The following is a 17,451-nucleotide window of genomic DNA, read 5'->3' as shown; positions in this document are numbered from 1 at the left end:
ATGAAATGTTGAAAAGGGGAGAGAAGAAAATAGTTTATTATACTAGCTAGTTTCTCCCTTTTTTCAACAGGAAAAAGCTACCGGGCCAGGCAGAAGGCTTGAATTGCATGGTTACAAAGGTTTTTAAATCCGCGACCAGTTTAAAGGTCAAGTCCACCTCAGAAAAATGTTGATTTGAATCAATAAAGAAAAATCAGACAAGCAAAATGCTGAAGATTTCATCAAAATCGGATGTAAAATAAGAAAGTTGTGACATTTCAAAGTTTTGCTTATTTTGAACAAAATAGTTATATGAACGAGCCAGTTACATCCAAATGAGAGAGTTGATGATGTCACTCACTCACTATTTCTTTTGTTTTTTATTGTTTGAATTATACAATATTTCAATTTTTACGCGGAATTTGACGATTAGGACCTCCTTGCCTGAAGCACAAAATGTTAAAATAATGGATTTCCACGTGTTCAGGGAGGAATGAAACTTCATTTCACATGACAATGACGAGAAAATAAAAATATTTCATATTTTAAACAATAAAAAACAAAAGAAATAGTGAGTGAATGACATCATCGACTCTCTCATCTGGATGTAACTGGCTCGTTCATACAACTGTTTTTGTGAAATGAAGCGAAATTTTAAAATGCCATAACCTTCTCATCTTACATCCGATTTTGATGAAATTTTCAGTGTTATGCTTGTTGAATTTTTCACTTTTTATTCAAATTAAGTTTTTGTTGGGGTGGACTTGTCCTTTAAGCACATTTTTAACAGAACAAAGTATATGCCTAAACGAGTGCGAGCTAGTTTTTATTGAGATTGAGACCCTGATTTTTTTTTAAATGGCCCATTCTGAGCACTTTTTATAGTGGATAATAAATTTTTAAAAACTATTGAATTGCGAAGAGCGAGCTAAAAACTTTCTCTTTTCGAAATTACAAGTATCACATCTTGAAATGAACTTGAAATGAAAATTCCGACCTGAAAACCTGGACATTCTGTGCACTTTTTGTAATCATGAAAAACATGGCTTTCTATACCTAAATGATGCGAGAGCGGGCTGAAAATTGGTGATATTTCAATCTGATATGAAAATTGGATATTTCAAGCACGTTTTCAATAATAAGAACGACTAGATAAAACAAAGATTGCGAGCACGTTTTACGAACTTTTTAAGCACTGGAATTTAGTAAATAATTATGCGAATTAGACCTTGAAACAAACACTTTTTGTAATCATGAACAATATGCCTACCCATCGTACGCAAGATTACAGTGATGAGGATAAACTAAGAAAATTTCATACAGACAAAATAATAGTGAGTGGATGATGTCATCAGTTGCTTCGTTTGTTTTGTGAAATTAAGCGAAATTATAAAATGTCATAAATTTCTTATTCTACATCCGATTTTGATGAAATTTTCAGTGTTATATGCTTGATGTTTTTTTTTCTTTTTATCCAAATTAACTTTCGGTGAGATTGACTTGTCTTTAAAGCAGAGTGCCTTTTGAATAGTAGGCCTAATAATGCCAATACTTTCCAATTTTATTTTATAATAAGTCTTAATTAAAACATTTTTTTTTCAGATTTCTTTTAAGTTTAGCTTCAAATAAAGGTGCATCATCTAGGTAGGCATGCATTTCAGAAAACATAGTGAAATAAATATCTTTTTTATTGATTCTATGATAAAGTAGATTTTGAAACTATAAACTTGCCTGGTATTAAATATGATGTTGAAATACAATTATATATAATAATATATTATTCATTCATTCAGGTTACCCTATATATTTATTTAATGGCGGGGGATGCATGGCTGGATGCTAAACATCGCCACTACACAAGTGTAAAAACCCTTGTAATTTAATCAAGCCAACATCTACGTACCCACCCGTCCCCTCTCCCCTCTCCTATGAGGGTCCTTCCCCCGAGGTCCTTCCCACATCACGAAAGAAAGGTCTTTTATTTATTTTTTTAAATATTTTTTTTAAAGAAAATACGTCAGCGTCTGAATACTGCACTAACTGCACTGACGAAAAGAAGCCTTGCTAGGTGGGACAATTCAAGTTCTTCAAATTGACTTTAAGATGCTCCTTAAAACAGGTACGGATATGTGTAATCGAAACAAAAAGTCAAAACCGAATATTATGTTCGTTAGAATTAAATGATCTATCATTAATTTTTGGACACGCAAGCAAAATGATGCAGAGTGTAGAAATATTGAGGATTTGTAAAATTTAACTTAGTTTTTCACTTAGTCCCATATACGGTTATTTATGTGAGATTGTCCGCGCGCGTTTGTTTCGGTGCCGCCGCCTATCTGTTTGTATGTGCGCGTGCGGGGGGGGCTAGCAAATTAACTTGAGTTTCAACTTAAATTAATTGTTATCACACACCAAAATTCTCTTGATAATGTTCCTGATATATTATTGTATGAGTAAGTGAGCCAAAATTAAAAAAACCTCGGCCAAATCGTGTTTTGGAAACCACTCATAGATTTGTGTACGCGCATTATATTTGTGTACAAAGTGAATGGAGGTGGAAATAGGGAACCGTGCGTGCGACTGAATAAAGCGCTGCTGTACGAAGTGAATGGTGGTACCTATATCACGATAATGCCAAAACCTCTAGACTAGAGTCTAGGCCTATAAATATATTTTTGAAAATAGGTAGACTAAAAAAACGGTTTGTCTCTGTAAGACCCCCGGAGGGGCCACTTACATTGAAGAGTGGATACCATGCGCGACCCAAAAAACACGTAAAAAGGATGTCTTTTTCACGATAGGGCACGTTACGTACGTAACGTGATAAGGGTGTCAAAAACACAAAAATAATGAAAAAAGGTATCTATTTCGCTAGGAAAATTACGTGTTTAGGGTCGAATTTGCGGGGATGATAAAACAAAATTAAAATGTTTTATAAAGGATGTCCTTTTTGCCCCAACACTACGTGTTTAGAGTCCGATTTGCGCGAGGTGTAGAAGTGGGGTCGTACTACACCAAATAAGGTAAAGCCGACGACCGAAGGAACCGTAACAATAAAAAATTCCTGTACTTGTTTAGGTTCATTTCAGGGAATATTTGCCAAGAGTATTGTTTTGTTTCCAATACTTGTTAAGGGTAGGGTATCATATCCCTATACTTGTTAAGGGGGCATTTTCAGAATATGGAAATTACGCGTTTAGGGTGCTTTTCGAGACCCCTTTGTCGCGCATGGTATCCACTCGTGAATGGAAGTGGCCCCCCCGGGGTAAGACCACTTGTTCACTGCAACCATCCTGCCTGTGGGGAATCTACAGGTAGGACTATGTTATGCCAATGCTGTTAATAGCACACAATAAAAACATATTTAAAAAAATCATTAAAATATCACTTTTGTGACCAAAATTACTCATTTCCATACAGTTGCAATTTATTTTTCATTAGTAACTTGGGAAAATTTTTGTATTCACCAGAGCGCTCAAAAACTTGAATTTTGGGAATATTTTTGTATACGCCCTCTATTGGTGGAAAGTAATGTGGTAAGAAAATTTTCATTTTTCAATCTCTACTTTCAATAAAGGGGAATCCAGCCTTCGCCATAGAATGTTGTGGTTGGGAAGGAGAAAAATGAATTAAACAGAATGGTGAAAGTTTGAAAGAAATCGAACAAGCAATAAGAAAGTTATAGCTGCTTTAAAATTGAGATCACTAATATCATGTAGATTTCAAATTGGCAACTGGGTAAGTAAATTATGACGAGGGCAAGGACAACTTTCTCATAGGCCATGTACTTTATTATCAGGGATTGTGGTTTTCTCCTATAAGTACCCATTCCCCTGGGGCAGTAATCTAAATATAACCCAGGTAGTAGTTGTTTAATGTCCTCATGAAAGAAAAAAATAATTTGAAATGAAACTTTTGGGGAAAATGACATTTTAGCCAGAATATGTATTGGAGTACATGGAAGAAAAAAATTATTATATACGTAACTTGATTTAAAGCGTTATGCGAAGTTGGCAAAGTGTCCAATCATTTTACTGTAAAGAGTTTGGTGGAACATTAATTGACAAATGAACGGTAGCACTTACGGGACTCCGTTCAAGGTACGTAGAATTTTCTATATTTTTTGCTTAATTTGTCATCGCTTTGAATATTTTCCAAAAAGTATTATCGTCACCAAAAAACAAAAATATTATAAAAAGTATGTTTTTAAGTTATTGCTTTTATTGGTGTCTCTATTTTATCAAACAATCATTGGAATGGCTCATACAATGAATAACAGATCTAGTTTATAAAATACCGACAAGCTGAAGTAAGGTTGTGAATTGTATGAGCGCCACCATCGACCTTCCTTTTATTTCCGTTGAAGAGACGTGGGAAGCCTGGGAACTTTCCAGGCCGAGGTAAGCGATTTTGCTTTTTTTACATGCTTTTTCCATTAATATAATATGTAAAATTGAAAATGGAACACTTTTTACCAGCAAAAGCCCTGGTGAGTAGCGGAATAAGTTTCGGCTAACATTATTCGTGTTATGAAGCGATGTTAACCAACAATTCTAAAATCCATACTGTAAACATGTACTTGGTGTGAAGTTTGTATAGCATACTAACCTCGCAATATGTGTGAGTAGGCCAGTGCCACTTAATCAATGAACAAGGTTATGATATAACCTGTACCTGATTACCTGTCATGCCTATGTGTAGGGGCCTATTTTAATTTTTTTGTTTACAATCTAACTTGCATTCATTAAAATTTTTTTCTTGCAGTCAGGCAGTGACCACTTATTAGTGTCTTTAGTGTAACCCCTATCATTTGGTCACTGCAAATTGTGAACTCCAGAAGTTTTCAATGGTTTCACCAACTCAATGATGGCAATGTTTTGGGCTGCATGAGCCATCCTGTGTGTTAGCTCAGTTAAAAGAGTGTCCATCTCACAACCAGGAGGTTGGGAGTTCAAACCCGGCTGCGTCAGACCGTAAAAGATGGGAGTTGCTTCTACCATGTTTGGCATTACCGGTAAATGATAATGATATAGAGGATAAACTCTATTGAAAGCATTTTTGATCTGGCGCTGCACAGTGAAAATGAAAATGAATTTTCAAACTATTTTCATTTCAAATTTCTATTTAACTGTAACAATGAAATAAATATTTTCATTTAAAAAAATATCCTTCTCAATCTTATATTCACTTCTTTATAATTCTCTTCCTGACAGGTATGTCTATTTGTCTCTCAGCGAGACAGTTTCCATCAACAAGCATGATGATGAGGATGATGGCTACAGCTGCTGCTACAAACAGCAAGGCAAATCTGGCGAAGCTGAGAAGGAAAACTGGGTTCAGTTTTGTAAACTGCCGGAAGGCCCTTGAGAAATTCAATAACGATGTTGATCAGGTAATGTTTGACCCTTTTGTTACATTGAAATGTTAAAGTGATTGTTCAAAATTTTACCATTGCTTTTCACAGGCTTTTATGTTACTCACAAAACCTTTGTTATGTTATGAAATTGAGCAATTAGTGCATGCAACAAAATGCAAACATATGAAGAAAACCACATCAAACCAGTTATTTTTATAAATGATATTGGAAAGCATCTTGTATTCTGGATGTAGAGCAGATTTGAAGCACAAACATCACTAGTTTACTCTATGCCCCACACATGTTTTTGTATTTTAGGCAGAGGTTTGGTTGAGAGAGCAGGCCCAAAAGGAAGGTTGGAGCAAGGCTACCAAGCTACAGGGAAGAGTTACAGCTCAGGGTCTTATAGGGGTCATGTGTCAGTCTAACTCTGCTATTATGGTTGAGGTAATACTTTAACCCAATTTTGTACATTCTTTCTGAATGCTTCCAAAGGCACACATCATATCATGTAATGTAATCAACGTTGGGATTTCATAAGAAAATAAAACTAATGCAATACACAACAAATTTCTCAAATCAAACCTTTTTTTAAAAAAATACATTTGATCAGAATCTTACAGAGAGTGATATGGTAAATGTAAATTGTTTTTAAATGTTATTTAAAGAATTCTAATTTAAGATTTTAAATGCGTGTAAATCATCCTTAAAAAATGAAAAATAAACATTTTCATGTATTTGTACTAATTTGATAGATATGGGCCTTGAAATCAGCCTTTCCATTTCATTTCTTCTTTTTCCTTGTTCACAGGTGAATTGCGAGACTGATTTTGTAGCACGTAATGCCAAGTTCCAGAACCTTGTTAGCCATGTAGCATCTGCTGCCCTCCTAAGTCAGAAAGGCAAACATGCAAATCAAGATATTTTGAAAGTGAGTTGAGTTACAATATGTGTACAATGGGAGGTTGAATATTAACTTTATAACATACGGAACAGAAAAACATAGACAATGTCACATCTGGTTCCCTATAGTTGAAGCAAACTCAAGTAGTAACAATGCTCAATGATCTAAAAAGAAAAAAATTGATATCAAGATAAGTTGCCGTTAGTTCATCTTCCACTGTTCTACTAAACATCTTGGGAGCGTTTTATGAACAATCCTGTCAGACGTTTTATCCGACCATTACTATGGTAACAGTGCCTCTAAGCAAACCATAATCAAGGAAAGTTTTCAGACCTGACAACGTTGTCGGTCAAAAATGTCGAGTCTAGAATTGAATGTTTGCTTACACAATATTTTCTTACTTAATCAACACCAGATGGGTGTTTCATAAAGTTGTTTGTAAAGTTATGAAAGACTTTATGCACGACTGGAACATGTTCTTATGTCATAAACTAAATTACATGGGACATCACATAGCACAAGAAAGGATCACCTGTCATGCGTAAAGTCATTCATATCTTACAAACCTGCTAATTGTCTATTTATCTGTTTGTTCTCATTCCACACGGTCTAATCCTAGTTAGTGTACAACCAGTTCACCTCTTAATAATTTGGTCTAATTTTATTTAGCCCATTTACTGCTTTGTATGTATCCACTTTACCTAACACCAATTAGTATGTATGATTAGGTGAACTTTTTATGAAAGAAATGTTCATTTGAAAAGTGCTGAATAATATGTAGACAAAATGGAAAATAGACCTTACATGCGTAAGAATGAATGACTAAGTGGGTTTAACCATGGTGGTATTACATGATCTGAGAATTAGACCATCTGCTAGTAGACCTGGGGGGTATTCTGAAAAGTCTCGTAAGTTTACACTTAAATTTCCTTTTAAGTTACCCATTTAATGGAGCGCTAATGTACCTCGAAATTCGTATTCTGAAACTCTATTAGCGCTCAATTAAGTCCCTTTAGGCCACTCCCCTACTGAGCCGAATTAGCCAATCAAATGCGCTCTTACAACGTAAAAATTTCTCCTAGCGCGCAGTGTCTCTTCACTTTGCTGCCTTGCAGCGCAGCGCCTGGCTGCTGCAGGTGCACTGCACCACGATCTTGAAAAAAAGAATTTTTGCTGAAATCTAAAGCAATTGCATCGGAGATTAGAGGTTCGTTATATTGTTGAAATTAACTGTTGTCTTTTCCCTTTCGATTCATCCACCCAGTACCTAGACTATGCAACTAGATTGTTTACTTGGATGATGTGCTAACAAGTTAATTCATCAATCCTTACCTATGTATGAGAAAATGTGGTGTGTTCTGAAAAACAAGTATGCTGAAATTGTCCTTGCAAAAATGCACACAGCACTTCTATGTATTATTGCTTGTAAAACTCCTATCTACTAACTGAATGCATAGTCAATTTGTTAATTATTCAGCAAATCAAACAGAATCATTTGGTACTTAAAGGGTGGTTGGGGCTGAAAGTATTTATAACTAAAAAATAGAGTAGAATTCACTGAGCAAACTGCCGAAAATTTCTTCAAAAAATCGGATAACAAATAACAAAGTTATTGAAGTTTAAAGATAAACAATATTTTTTTATGAAAACAGTCGTCATGAATATTCATTTAATGATGTCACATTCCCACTTGTTCTTTTGTATTTTGTTAAAAGAAATTAGGTTATATTCAAAATTTTTTTCCAAGAACTAGAAAAATAGATTGACAACTGATTTAGTGCATTGGATATTCATTGCTGCAACTTATTTCATACAAGGGAGACATATCATTCACACATGTGAATGAAATAATGAAAAAAATATGATGTCACATTTCCCACTTGTTCTTTTGTATTTTGTGTATAAGAAATTAGGTTTATTCAAATTTTTTTTCCAAGAACTAGAAAAAATAGATTGACAACAGATTTAATGCATTGGATATATCATTGCTGCAACTTATTTCATTACAAGGGAGACATATTATTCACACATGTATGAAATAATGAAAAAAATATGATTTCATGTAATAACATAAGAAAACAGAAAGTGGAGATGTGACATCATCAGCCCACCTAATGAATATTCATGACGACTGTTTTCACAAAATATTGCTAAACTTTAAACTTCAATAACTTTATTATTTGTTATCCCGATTTTGATGAAATTTTCAGCATTTTGCTCAATGAATTGTACTTTATGTATGAAGATATAAATATTTCAACCGGGCCATCCCTTTAACGTTTATTTATACACCCAACCTCATAAGTGTGCATTTTGTTGAATTCCGTTTGCATTCATTTTATGATTATTACTGGACTGTATGTTCAATCCAAATGTTATCTACACATCTTTGTGATGATGCGTTTGTTGTTTCATTCATTATTTTGAACAGCTCCCTCTATCTGCTGAAGATATGAAGTCATCAGTGGGTGAGGATGGTAAATCAATGGAAGATCTGACTGCCTTGACGATAGGTCAGGTCGGTGAGAACATGTCAATCAGGAGAGGGCTGTATCTAGAAGCACCTCAAGAATTGTTCATTGGTAAGATGTGGGATCATTCACTAAGAGCTCAAATCAAATTTGGATAGATGAGATTAATTTTATGATATTTGTATAGCTTCCTATAGTTTATTTTGGACACGAGTGAATTTCTCCTGATCTTGGCATAAGCCACTAACCTCATGATAAAATGATGAAAAGATATGAAAAGCACTTTATATATGTATGTATGAGATGAATGTTCAGAGAGTACAATATCCAGAGCTACCAAGTCCACGCATTAGGCGTGAGACTCAAGCATTTTGGGACTCTCGTTACATCCCCTCAAATCTCTGTCTCACGCAACTATTACAGCCTATCCCCATATACATTGTACACAATGTCTGTGATCTCACTCAGATTCACAGAAAATCTCACGCATAGCTGGTCTTTGAACTTGGCTTCTCTGAATATCCCATTATAAAATGTAATAGCTTGTTAAATTTGTATACCTCTACCCATATTTGATGGTGCTGGAGGAATTATGCTTTTGGGTACCGGTAGTCTGTTTATCACATTTTTAGCTCATCCGGCCGGGATGAGCTTGTGCTGTGGCGTTGCGTCCATCGTCTGTCGTCCATCCAAAAATTCAAAATGCTTCTTTGTCATTTCAAGTTCGATTTCAATTCTGTTTGCTTTATATGATAGCACTAGGTAGGGTATTCAAAACTTCTACCCAGAATTTTGAAACTCATTAAATATGCTAATTTGCGCACATTTTTTAAAATTCACCAAAAGTGCTTCTTCTTTGTTGTTGACCGATTTTGATTTTTTGCTTCCAGCTGGTAGAGCTTCATGAGGTTCACCAAATTTCTACATAGAATTTAGAAATTTTGACTAGATAATTCATGTGAAATTAAATGCTTCCTCCCCTTTGTTGACCAATTTTGATTTTATATTTCTTCCATCTGGTAGAGCTTCATGAGGTTCACTTGTAAACAGAATTTAGAAATTTTGACTAAAAAATTATTTATGCCAATTTATGCAAAATTTATTCATAATCACAAAAAATATTTCTTTTTTATTTGTTCACCAATTTTGATTTTTTTCATCCATCTAGTAGAGCTACATGAGGGTCACCAAACTTCCACTCAGAATTTTGACATTTTAACTAGAAAATATGCGAAATTTATTCATAAATCACAAAAAATGTTTTTTCTCCTTCATTCGTTAATCAATTTTTTTTTGCTGTATATGTTTGCTGTAGGTGGGGATGCAAAAAATCTACACAGAATTTTGAAACTCATTAAATATGCTAATTTATGCATATTTTTTGAATCTCATAAAAATGCTTCTTATTTGTTGACCGAATTACTTATGCCAATTTATATGAAATTAATTCATAATCACAATTATTGCTTCTTCTCTGTCATTTCTTCATCAATTTCAATTCGTTTTCCTCAATTTATATCACCAATATAATTCACTACAGCGTCAACTGGGCTGAAATTAAAAATTGTTTTAATTTTTTTTGCAAGATGCTGTATGAGCACCACATCATTGATGTGCTAGTTTTTATTATTTCATTAATTTATTTATGTATGAGAAATTATTATCACTTTTGTTTCGTTACATAGGTTCTTATGTTCATTCAGCACTTCAAAAGCCCCAGGACAACCAGGGCAAATGCACCATGGGTAAATATGCCGCCATCGTTGTCTTCAAGAACTTGGGAGAAACAACACCCAATTTCCGCCCAGAGGTGCTTGGCAGGAGGCTATCACAACATGTTGTTGGGATGAATCCACTTAGAATAGGGGTGTATTCACCACCAGACCCTGAGGGTAAGTGTTTTTTTTTTCAAATACATTTGATCTAAATATATTATCAAGAAAAAAATGAATTTCTTGTATAGTTTATCAGGTGTGTAGTTTGTCCTTTAATGGGTTAGCAGGAGGATCAAATTCAGTGAGTACAATAAATTTCATATAATGTACATCAGGTATAGCCTATAGACATAGTCTTAAATGGTTTTGGAAGATCTACAGGTGACCCCATACATTTTTCATTCTGTTTCGTTTATGTTTACGGTAACTATCGTAGGAACTTGGCAGGAAAGCGTTTTGCTAGTAAACACCAAGCTGGTATATAACCAATTACCTAGGAAATATTCATGTAAAATGTATGACTCCAACCTCTCATATAATACTCTTCTTCCTTCTTTCCCTTCTGCTCTTTTCTTTTTTCTCTTCTTTTCAACTACTTGGATATCAAAGGACTATCATCTTAACCCCCCCCCATTGCAACACCTGTTTTTATTTCATGCTCTTCATCGACGATGAAATCTCTTTATTTAAAACCCCTAAAAAGTAAGTGAAGATTATTTCTTGTCTGGAGAGTATTACTAAAAGTTCCATATTATTTCTAATAGACCCCCACTTAGACTAGAGATTTTATTGAAATTTCTACTTTCTAATGAGTAAAAATCCTTGTTTTTCATGCTCTGTATATCAAGTTGAGTTATTTTCATTTCTAATTCATCCTTAAAATAACTTTCTAGAGCTGGAATCAAAGGAGTCAGCTCAACCACCAGATTCTGACCCAACTGATGATGATGCCCCTGTGCCATCATCATCTCCAGAAACAGAGACGGACGAGATGGTGAATCAGGAATATTTATTGGATCCAAGCCTTACAGTTGGAGAACTATTGCTTCAAGAAAATGTTGAGGTTGTGGACTTTGCTCGTTTTGAATGTGGGGAATCTACAGGAGAGAGTTGAAAAGAGATCACCGAATGAACATTCGATAGCTACAGATAAAAACATTTGAAAGTGTACCAAAATATTGCACTCGTATGTTCGTCTAGAGCAAGTCAAATGTTTGAAAGCTATGATTGGAACTTTTTTATTTACATGTTGACCAGTGGACTGCTATGCAAGTATTTCATAGTAGTCTGTTTGTGTTCACATTATACAAAGTCAGTGGAGTATAGCTATGCAAGAGCGTGCCCAAACTGAACTAATGTTGCCTGGCATATCAACTTTTCATGACACTGACATTGACTTTCTCCAAAGAACATCTTTTTTGTGAGAATAAAGGACAGAGTCTTTGTGCATGCTTTGTGTGTCACAGTGCTACAGCTCACCCACCTGGTATACTGTTAACACAAACCAGACTACTTGAGTAGTATCATGACATAATAGTAGTCCATGGAAAACTGAAAAGTCATTATTGATGAAATTTATAGGGAAAAAGTAAATAAAATTTTTTGACATTTGGAGGATTTAAGTTGACGTTGCTACATCAAGTTGAATTGAATTATATTCATGACCTGTTTATTTTAATACAATGAAAATAATTAATTACGAATATTTTTATCAAGTTTTAAAAAAATCTTATGGAACTTGCTGGAAATCTGAAAAGCGTTACACTTGTAAAGCAAATGCTATTCGATTGTATAACAATCCTCCATTTTCTATCTCCCCTCTCTCTGTCATTTGCTACAAGTCTCCATCACCCTGTTGTAATATTGCACTGTACGATGTTTGATGGTAAATTAGGGAAGCCATTTTTCAACAGTGCTATTTTTGGTTTTAGTATCGATAATATGAACTTATATTGTTTCATAGTGAAGCCATAATTTCTGCAAGTCCTGCAGTTACACATGTTTAGAAAACCCAAAGATAGTTATTGCATTTCCCTGAACAAATTTATGAATCTTTGCCTTCTGAAGATTAAATCACAGATTGAGATCTGTTTTCCAATGAAGCCCTCCCTGCATGATTACAGAAATGCACGAAAGTATGCCAGAGATTACTCACACTAGGATGTATGTGCGTTATACAGATATCATATGTTAAACATGTTTTCATGTTCTTTTGAAATGTTCCAGTAATGCTGGATAAGTCAAAACTGCACGAGTTTAAAATATGGATAATATTCTAAATATATGTTCATATTAAACTGAAATACGTGTTAGTAAAGATGTTGGGTTTTGTCCATTATGAAGACAGGTAATTTCTGGTTTCTATTTATATCAATAAATGAAAGCCTCGCCCATTGAAAATACTTATCATGGCACTAAATTGGCCCATTCTGGTACACGGGGCATGAAGAAAAATTGATGAAATACATTTATACTGTCGCATACATTCATAATTCCGAAGGTTCGGATATTTCAAAGGTTCGTTATTCCGAAGGTTCGTTAATCGAAAAAGAAATGAGGTTCGTAATTCTGAAGGTTCGTTAGTCCGAAAACTAAATATTTAACCTTATTTCGTTTTAGGACTAACGAACCTTCGGAACAACAAACCCTTTTTCGTTTCGGATTAACGAACCTTCGGAACATCAAACCTTATTTTGTTTTCAGATTATCGAACCTTCAGAATAACAAACTTTCGGAATAACGCCACAAATGTTCGGATTAACAAACCCTTAACGTTTTCGGATTAACGAACATCGAGGTATAGGCAATTTGCGTGTTTCGGAATTACGAAGTGTAACCTTATACTGTTAGAGTAACTTACACAAATCCAGCCCTTTGTCATTGTAACTAAAACAGTAATCAAAATTGTTTTTGATATTTTTTTGGGGGGACATGATTTGGTTGAAGACATGGTTGCTCAAACCTGATTTGGTATGACCAGTCTTTCCTTAAACTTTTCATTCCTGGATGATATTCAAATGTTACATTACAAAATTGCTGTTAAATATGGTTAACCTTGGGATTTAATCATGCTTTTACTACAATATTTGACCAGGACATGGGTAATAACAATCAATAACTCTTTTACAATTTGTTTACCCCTATAAAAGTTTGAGAACATCAGATTTACATGATGAAGGGTTAACCATCATGGATTATTTTTAATTTGACAAAATACTGCAATTCATGGTCAAATCACGATTTTGCCCTACCACAGGACCATTATTTAATTATTTTAAGTCTTTAAAAAGTCAATTCATCAAGCCACCCACCCATCCATCCTTTCATCCATCCATCCCTCCAAGAGTCCATTATTCATTCAATGACCCTCAAGGAGCTTGAGTGAATAATTGAAGACATTCACTGAAGTGTAGCAACCAATTTGGCACATGTATACTTGTTAATGTAAAACAAATAAAATCAAATATAAAGTATAAACTCTTGCTTTGTCAAAACTATTTTATTTCACTCTGTATGCTATGCATTGTCTTCTACATCAAGAATGCTTTTAATCATGATACAAAAGTTTGGCTGTCTCACGGCACAAACAGTTTTCAAAATTCCTGAATACCTTAATGAGTTGAAATGGTACACAATGAATCAATTCTTCACATTTTCATGCAAAAATATAATCCTAAAAGAATCAAATATATAAGTTCCTAATAATATTTCTGGGTCAGGAGTTAAAATTGATTCAACCTTTGAGTCTGCTCAGGGCTGTGTACTGAAGAGATGGAAGCTGAGATCAATATTAAAAGTTGCAATCAATACGAATACATCTATATCATCAAATCTCTAAGACAAAATGGGAGCCAGGTTGGGAAATCACTATTTATCTCCAGCTGATCCAAACTTACGTTTGATACAGGTTTCCATTTCCATGGAAACTTGTATTATGTAATGGACTGTTGAGCCTTGTCAGGAAAAAAAAACTTTCTCAGTAAAGGACACTGGCCAGAATAGCACAAATATCCTTAAAAAAATACTGCATGATCACCCCAATTTTTTTTTCTTCTGTTGTGGCAAAGAAACAATCTTAATATTTTAGGCCTTACCACTGGCATAACCCAGTTACCATAATCATAACAGATCCCAAGGGCCCATTGCAAAAAAGAAAAACATTTTTTTTGCCATTTTTTATGGCATAAGTTAATATATGGAACAGGCCTAAGATGTCTGCACTAGAAATGTGTGAATGATCTTAAGGACTTATTTCAATGCATGCTTCTTGCAACAATCCTGTGAGGTTTTTACAATTACAAATAACCAACACAATTAGCATTTTCTAATTTTGCAACATGATTTTGATAATTGTATGTTCACTGACAAATAATTACAAAATTAACCTATTGTGAAAATTGTAAGTGATCAGGTGAAATTATCAGAGATTAACTCATTAAATTTTTTTTTTACAATAGTACCATCACACTGTTTACCTGAATGGATGTCTTCCATGAAGTGAGTTATACTTTGACGCAAGTTTTTACAGACAATATTTTTTTCAGAAAATGGTCCTTCTGCAAAATTAATGACTCTAATGACAATCAGCACAATCGGTCATAAAATTTCACTGAAAAACTGCCCTTATCCATTTAAACATCCAACGATTTCAGTAAAATATTGACTACATGGATGGAAATGAGTACTTGGTGGGTTAAATTAGAAATGTTGAGAATGAAAATAGATGTTGATTGCCATTGTAATCAAGGTGATGAATTAATCATGCCGTGCTTTTAAACAAAAGAGTAGACTCATTGAATAGTGAATATTTGCTCTTCCATTCTTGACAAGAACATTAATCCTAATGAACCCATGTTCAATTTTGTGTTCAGAAATTACCATTACCAAAAATTCTACATATTTTGATATATTTCATCTACTTGTAGTGAAAAACATATTCCTTAAAAAAAACATATATCACCAATACTTCTCACAACGCTATTATTTAGACACATTACAAATCAAGATTCAATATATACACACTTTTCATAATTTTGCAAAATGATAGAAATTAAAAATGAACTCTTCTGATACAATTCACAAATGACAAACTTGATACAGGGTTTCAATTTCATGGAATATTCTAGGCCAAATTAACCTATTATAATTTGGTCCTACAAGAAATGCTAAAGAACATTAATATAAAAAACAGGAATTGCATGGTAAACACCTCGTAGTTTACAAAGCAACCATAGCCCACTTGCTGATAGTGCAATAATGATTCAAATTTGATGTCTGATAAATTTAATAGACCTACTCCTATCAAACAGTTTGAAATTAATCCACATGATTTAGAAATTCACAGACCAATGTTTCATCTCAATTTTTGCAACATTATACATTGACAATGTAAATAGGTCATACTTTGCATAATATGGCCTTAAAACTTGCTTCAATTAAAGAGAATCATTGAGCTATATATAGTAAGTAAACTTGTAAAGATTAACTGCAATTGACAATTCTTTATCTCATTATCTAAAACAATAAGTCAAAAGAAATAAAAGTGCTGTAAAATGAAAATAATTTTCCATCATGAAACAGTTACGGGGTATTTCACGCGTGGCCGTCAGATGGTAGAACAGTCTATCTCAAAAATCGCTGTTCTGAGAAAATAACTTTAAAGTTTAGAGGTTTGAGTTTTATTTATGAGACGGAAATAATGCATTTTTAGCAATGGGAAAAGAAGAAGCACAATAAATACTGATAACTGAAGAATTTTGAGCTTATTTGGGGATTCAATTGTGAAATAAATGAGATTTTTGATAGACTGTTTAACCACAGCACATGTATACACTTATACTACACATCTTACCCAAATAAGCACAACATTCTTCAGCAATTTTTGAGATAAGACTGTTTTACCATTTGACAGCCGTGTGACGTGGCGGTAAACTGGTCTAACTCGAAGATAGACCATTTTACCATCTGACAGCGATGATTCAAGAATCTCAATTAAGGAGGTTAAAGGTTTACGTAAAAGATCATTTTACCTCCAAACAATATTACCGACAATGGGCTAACTCAAAGCTAACACAAAGACTATTTTACCATCAATCTGAAGGAAAAATACAAAAAAGTACCAAGAAAGTGGAAATTATCTGTAAACCAAGACATTGGAAAGAGTGCCCTCACATTACCAGGAAAGTGAATTTACCTCAAAAAGTCAAATTTCGAGTAGACCGTTTTACCATCTGATAGCCGTGCAGAACAATGATCCATAAAGAATAAAACTTGAGGACACAAAATTTTGGACACAATCAAATGCTAACTACTTCAAAAATTTGGAATTCCACACACTTGAATAGTTAAATGCCTATTCAGTGCTTCTGGCAGAACAGAACTTACATTATTTCATGTAAATTCTTACCATGTATATTTTACTCCCTCAAAAATTAGTACGGGTATGCATTTCAATTCATTTTTTTTAATATAAACTCAATCCCCAATGAAAGGTCAGCTCTACAATAATTCACATAAAACTATATTGATAATCAGATATAAAAGTTTGATGAATTTGCAAAGGTGATCTCGATTACAACAGGTGCTTGATAATCCAACATTTGAACAGAAATGTGACAATACATGTACAAATAATAACAATACATTTGAATTCAGCTATCGTTTGATGTTTAAACATTTAAACATCAATTCATCTTCCCAGGATTATTTCACAATCAAATGAGTTTTTTAATCAAACAAACATGTTTTGATAGCCACTAAAACTCAAACAAGAACAATATAAATATAAAAACAAATACATGTACAGCCAAAACAAATATTTCATTAAAACAAAATATACAGCTGCTCCTTACAATCGAACAGAAACTGATTCCATCTTATTTCTCCAAGAGTTTACAATACAACCTTTTCCCCTATCTTTATGTGCTCAACATTTAATTCAACTGACATGAAATAATCAATATCAATAAACCTTTTACATTACACACAGTCTACATCTTATTTACATGAGTAAAATCTTGTTTATAG

At 33.8% G+C, this 17,451-nt stretch overlaps 1 protein-coding gene across 1 annotated transcript; it reads left to right on the top strand.

Moving 5' to 3' along the window:
• The first annotated feature begins 2,001 nt into the window (after positions 1-2,001).
• LOC121424009 (elongation factor Ts, mitochondrial-like) lies at positions 2,002-12,596 on the top strand. Its single transcript, XM_041619585.1, has 7 exons — positions 2,002-2,098; positions 5,193-5,371; positions 5,654-5,782; positions 6,147-6,266; positions 8,671-8,821; positions 10,396-10,602; positions 11,319-12,596. The coding sequence occupies exons 1-7, from the start codon at positions 2,083-2,085 to the stop codon at positions 11,537-11,539; spliced, it is 1,023 nt and encodes a 340-aa protein (XP_041475519.1). The 5' UTR covers positions 2,002-2,082; the 3' UTR covers positions 11,540-12,596.
• The last annotated feature ends 4,855 nt before the right edge of the window (positions 12,597-17,451 follow it).

This window comes from Lytechinus variegatus, chromosome 1 (genome assembly GCF_018143015.1).
Source record: "Lytechinus variegatus isolate NC3 chromosome 1, Lvar_3.0, whole genome shotgun sequence".
Taxonomy (NCBI): Eukaryota; Metazoa; Echinodermata; class Echinoidea; order Temnopleuroida; family Toxopneustidae; genus Lytechinus; species Lytechinus variegatus.
Note: the sequence above shows the minus strand (reverse complement) of the source record. Positions and strands in the feature narration are given on the sequence as shown.

Coding starts and splice junctions, on each gene's coding strand:
- LOC121424009 (XM_041619585.1), top strand. Junction 5,372..5,653: donor TCAATAACGATGTTGATCAG/GTAATGTTTGAC, acceptor TTTGTATTTTAG/GCAGAGGTTTGGTTGAGAGA. Junction 8,822..10,395: donor ACCTCAAGAATTGTTCATTG/GTAAGATGTGGG, acceptor TTCGTTACATAG/GTTCTTATGTTCATTCAGCA.